The 5,738-nt window shown below is 49.9% G+C and overlaps 1 protein-coding gene across 1 annotated transcript; it reads left to right on the top strand.

Annotated features, from left to right (window-relative positions):
- The first annotated feature begins 1,919 nt into the window (after window positions 1–1,919).
- Window positions 1,920–5,364, top strand: SLC35C1 (solute carrier family 35 member C1). The gene is made up of 2 exons (XM_014881939.2): window positions 1,920–2,615; window positions 4,339–5,364. The coding sequence occupies exons 1-2, from the start codon at window positions 2,072–2,074 to the stop codon at window positions 4,896–4,898; spliced, it is 1,104 nt and encodes a 367-aa protein (XP_014737425.1). The 5' UTR covers window positions 1,920–2,071; the 3' UTR covers window positions 4,899–5,364.
- The last annotated feature ends 374 nt before the right edge of the window (window positions 5,365–5,738 follow it).

Below are 5,738 nucleotides of genomic sequence, written 5' to 3'. Positions count from 1 at the left end.
TCCCCACAACCCCTACTATGCTTCTGTCCTTCCCAACTATAAGAGCAGCAGATTGCTATAGGGACCAATTAATGCTGCTGGCTTTGCTTTCAAAATCCTCTTAATTATGCCCTGTGGAAATTACTGGGCCCCAGGACATTGCAAACCAGACACTTTGCAGCAGCCTCAGCTGAAATAAGTGAGGGTCATACTGACCAGTGTTTGACAGAGCTCACTGCTGCCTCCCTCACTACATGGAATCTGGAATTAATTTTAATTTATTTCATCCTGTCCAGCAGTTTGAATTCACAATATGATAGAGTTTGTTATTGAAAGGCTTCTTTGTTATAAAGCACCATTAAGAGAACATGGGATGTTTTGGCATGTGATTATGGGCAGATGGGTGTTTTGTACCTGGAATGATGATATGGGACTGTGGGATAACTGCATTAGCATGAGAATGTGTGCAGCCTATCCTAACACCCGGGCTACATTGAAAGCAATTAGCCCCTGTATTGCTTGCAGTGTAGCAGGGTAGTGCACAAGTCAGTACAGGCTACTGTACCTCAGTATTGGAGAGGTGAATGGCATTGGCAGAGATATTCTCCTGGTTAGATATCAAAATTATTGATGCAGGAATGGGAATTAGGCAGCTGACTCTTGCCTGTGCTGTCCTTGCTCGCACATGTCACCATGCCTACTTCATTTAGTCGTACTGGGAAAGTTTTATTTACCTTCACAAAAATGCAAACCTGTTTTCTGTACTGAAGGCTTTGGCAGCAGAGCAAGCACACTGTGCCTTTGATGGGATGTGGGCAAAATCCGTGCTAGCAAACCACTGCATATCCAATACCCAGATCCCACTTGTTCCAACCAGCTCATGAAGGATGCTGACACAAGCCAGCAGAGCAGTGTTGTTCCTGACACAAGGACTGCCATCAGTCCCCTCCTGCCCCCCATTGCCCAGCCATGCCAGGTGGATACAGTGCTGGTCACCATTAATATCCATGAGCGTGGCAGCCCCTTCCCAGCAGTGCAACCTCCCTCCTGGCTGTGGAGGGTGCCCCAGGACTGTCCTCGGGTGACTGCTCCTCGTTAAACTGCCCCAGTTGCTACCTGTCCCTGCTGTCCCAAAATACCAGTGTGCAAGACACCAATCCACACACAAACCTGAGGTTTTTTATTTATTTACAGTTCTGCAGGGAAAGGGGTGCTGGGTGGCAAATCCACAAGGCCAGTGTGACAGCAACCAGAACTTTTCACTATTCACATATTTTCGCAAATAAAGGCATTGTTTGCTATAGAACAAAGCTAATTCATTGGCTACAAGTTACCTAAATTTTATTGATTAATATTCTATCGACTGATGATTTTCTTGCTTCTCGTGGCTATTAGTCTGCATGCTCAGTCTTTGTCTTCTTTTGGGTCAATGGGTTTCCTGAGCTGGTGGTCAGTGAGTTGGTGGTTATTATCTCCCCCTGTTGGAATTACATTTTACCCACTTGGAGCTGATCTCAGTACAGTTGCTGAGTTGTCTTTATTAGTCTTTCCCTTATGTTAGGGATCCTGACAAATGTCCTTAGGGCCTGTAAATTCTATATTCTTTGTGTGTCCTGTTAGCTTGCCCCCCATGCTTTACTAGCCTCTACCTGGGTCCAGAGCTAAACCTTAACGAGGCTATTCTGCCGACAAGTAATTTCTTTTAGACACCCGGGAATCACTTAGAGCTTGCTTGTTCGCTGCTCTCTTTTCCATGGATTAAATCTCCTTCCTTGTTGATTCGGCCTGGAAGCACATAAAGTTCAAACATCAGAGAGCATCCTTTCTCAATAACGTCTCTATAAATGTCGTATTTCGCAGTAGCCGCGCTGGCGCTGCCCCGGGGCGGAGCGGGCGGCGGGGGCCGGGCCGGGCCTTCCCCAGACATGGCGGCGCGGCCGGGGCGGTGCCGAGCGGCGCCCGCGGGCCCTGAATAAAGGACGGCGGGCGGGGCCGAGGCGCTCCGGGACGCGAGGGGCCGGCGGTGCGGGCGGGTGAGCGGGGCCGGCGGCGGGAGGAGGCGGCGGGGGCCGGCGGCCGTCGCTGGCCCGCCATGAGCAGAGCGCAGCTGACGCGGACGGGGATCCTGCGGATGGCGCTGGGCGGCGGCGGCGCCGACCCGCTGCTGCCGGCGGAGGGCGGCGGGGGCCGGCGGGCGCCCTTCCTGCTGCGGGCGCTGCGCATCGCCGTGGTGGTCTGCCTCTACTGGTTCACCTCCATCGCCATGGTCTTCCTCAACAAGTACCTGCTGGACAGCCCCTCGCTGCGCCTCGACGCCCCTCTCTTCGTCACCTTCTTCCAGTGCGCCCTGACCGCCGCCCTCTGCCTGGGCCTCAGCCTGGGGGCGGCCTGCGGGCCCCCCTGCGCCGGCCTGCCCGCCCTCCGCCTCGACCCCAAGGTGTCCCGCAGCGTCCTGCCCCTCTCCGCCGTCTTCATCGGCATGGTCACCTCCAACAACCTCTGCCTCAAGCATGTCGGCGTGGCCTTCTACAACGTGGGGCGCTCCCTCACCACCGTGTTCAACGTGCTGCTGTCCTACCTGCTCCTCAAGCAGACCACCTCCCTCTATGCCCTTCTGGCCTGCGGAGTCATCATAGGTGAGGGGGAGCAGGAAGGGCTGCACCCATCTGACAGCCACCCCCGGAGGGACGGTGATGAGGTGTCATTCCCTTGGGAAGTCATCCCCACCTGCATGGCAGCTCCCTGGTGAGGTGGGGTAGCTCAGGGCTCATGCCTTGCTCTGTCTACAGCAACGAAATTTTTATATCTGGAGGATGTAGGTGACTCATTAAGAGACAAAATTACTCTCATTTGACATAGTTCCCTTTTTCCTTTGAGCACTAAAGCGTATCTACCCTCTAATGAAGTTTAATTTGCCTTACCTTTTTGTTTCTTCCCCCTGTACAGGCCATAAAATAGCAGGTGGCTTTCTCCCTGTTCCCAAGTCCTTGTTGATTATTAACTTTGGTAACAATAACATTTATGTCAGCACCGCTGGGACCATATAATAGAGGCAGCCAATTGGTTTTTACAATAGGCTGAACGCATATGATAAAGGGTTAGCTGATCAAGCCAAGTGTAAAACACTACCAGAAGATCTGGTTGTATGGTTAGGATGTAGGGCAAGGCATTGAGTGGCTTAACAGGAATGCTTGTAAGTCGTCCATCCCAAAGGCAAATTAATCCCAAAAAGCACCTTCGACTGAAGAGCCATTTGGATGCCAAGAGTGATGAACTGTTGATTTCAGTCTGGTTCCCGGTGTGCATGCGTTTACTCAGTGTTAGACAACTGGGTGGAATCAGATGAAAATAAGAGACTCTCATCTCCGTGGAGGAGGTGAGCCGGAACAGAGCTTCTGTATTTCCTACAAGTGATGCAAGCAATTGCCTTCAGCTAATCTTTTGTTCAGGCATTGCCCAGGAGCGTGGTGCCTGGCAGCCTGACAGGGTTTCTCTAAGATGAAGACTCTGTCCTCCTGGCTCCATCTCCTTTTGCCGTGAGAGCTGAGCGTTCTCTGTGGCCTGACACAAAGCCCCTCCTGTCTGTGCACCGAACCCATTTGTATCTGGGATTAGTTTCAAGTGTGTTAGGTGCTTTGCAGGCAACTTCCCAGACAACCTCCAACAAGAAGCAGCTAATGGTAATGTGGTGCAATGCTCCTTCAGTAGCTCATCTCCCTTTTATGTTTTGCTTATGAGCTGCCTGGGGAGAGGTCTCCCTCTCTGCCCTGCAGATGCAAAGCCTGTAGCTCCTGTTTTGGAGGTGGTTAGACAGTGCTTTCCCCATCAAAGTTTAGCATGAAGATACTGCACACAGTTTCTTCCCTTTTTTTGATCATGCTTAATATTACATCCATGTTTTTTTCTATCTTTCCATCTTCTTCTCTGACCTATCTTTCCCTTCCTGTTAACAGCAGAGAAAAGTATATAAAGATGGGGTTTTTTTTCAAACTTTGAGGAATATATTTTCTACCTGTGTGTCAGTTTTCAGCCTTTTCAATTAAAAGTAAGGTCATCTGAAAACTATCTATGTGCAAAGATTAGCTGGAATAGTAGTTTCTGAGCTAGTGCTGCCTGTTCATTGTGGGAATTAGTCCTCTGAGGTCGAATTACCTTCACAGTAAATTTCCTGGACTCCCAAAATAAGTCTTCCCGGGACACTAGCTATGACATTTTGTGGGTTCACGTAATAGAAGGGGGAAGCCCTTAAGCCTGTCTCTTTTTGTCGTTGTTCACTATAAAGCAAATTATGAATTTTTGACTGTATATTTTGAGCCTTTCAGCAGTTGTTCAGATGATGCCTGATTTGTTTGGTTGCAGGTGGCTTCTGGCTGGGTGTTGACCAGGAAGGAGCAGAGGGCACTCTGTCCTGGACAGGTATATTCTTTGGGATCTTAGCAAGCCTTTGTGTCTCTCTCAATGCCATCTACACCAAGAAGGTGCTGCCTGTGGTGGATGGTAGCATCTGGCGCCTCACCTTCTACAACAACATCAACGCTTGTGTCCTCTTCTTCCCCCTCATGGTGCTGCTGGGCGAGTTCCGCACCCTCTACCACTTTGACAAGCTGGGGAGCCCCAGTTTTTGGGGCATGATGACCCTGGGGGGAGTGTTTGGCTTTGCCATTGGGTACGTGACTGGACTTCAAATTAAGTTCACTAGCCCACTCACCCACAACGTGTCTGGGACAGCCAAGGCCTGTGCACAAACAGTGCTGGCTGTCATCTACTTTGAGGAGACAAAGAGCTTCTTGTGGTGGACGAGTAACTTGATGGTTCTGGGGGGCTCCTTTGCCTACACATGGGTGAAAGGACTGGAGATGAGAAAGGTGCAAGAGGATCCTAATGTCAAAAGCAGTGAAAGAAATGAGACTGGTGTGTAGGTGGCTCCTGCACCTCTATTTTTGGGCCTGGGAGGGATAACCTTTGGTGCTCCTTTCCTCCTGGGGAGAAGAAGAGCAAGAAGCAGGAAAAAATGCACCTGCAAAGTGTATGGGGAACTGTGTCAGGAACCAGAGCCAAAGACCTGACTGGATCACGTTTTGTCTCACCCTGTGTCAGAGTTGGGGAGAGCATGTGTTGTAGAGATCAACTGGGGATTTTTTTTGTGATTGTTTTTTAAAATGGATGTTGTTATTAACCTAATCTGGAAAATTCACATCTCGGTGGGGGGGGGAGGAGGGATGGGCTCATGTCGGTCAAAGACTGGAATGGGAGGTTTGTGTAGCTAGGGATCTAGAATTAACTGAATGAATGCAATCTGAAGTTATAAAATCCTCAACCTGCAGGTAAGGAAGAGGCAAGTAGCCAGACTGTTTGGGCTAGGCTTTAGTAAACTGTTCTGCTGTATAAGGCTTTTGCAACAGTTGTTTTTCCTGTTGCCCTATTCAGTGCAGAGGATGGAAATTGTCTCCCATCTGGCTATGTACAAGTCTAAGTAACAGCAGTGCCTCCAAAATGCCTTTCCAAAGAGTCACATCCTTCTGAAGTTTTATCCTGTGTTGCTTTACACCTGGTTTCTCAGTTTGAGGAAGCATGCTAAGACTCGGGAATTAAACTTCTCATTCGCTTGGCACTGTGTCCAGTGAGGAAGAGCATGCTCGCTCCAGTGGCCTTTCTCGTAGAGGAGTGAGCTTGGCCTCTGTGTCACTGGGTGACAGGCAGGAGCAAAAAAGTTATTCTGAAACACTTTGTTGCTCTAGGCTGGGGATCCCAGTTCACTG

This window comes from Sturnus vulgaris, chromosome 6 (genome assembly GCF_052056855.1).
Source record: "Sturnus vulgaris isolate bStuVul1 chromosome 6, bStuVul1.hap1, whole genome shotgun sequence".
Taxonomy (NCBI): domain Eukaryota; kingdom Metazoa; phylum Chordata; class Aves; order Passeriformes; family Sturnidae; genus Sturnus; species Sturnus vulgaris.
The sequence above is the reverse complement of the archived record's forward strand: the minus strand, read 5'-3'. Positions and strand labels throughout refer to the sequence as shown.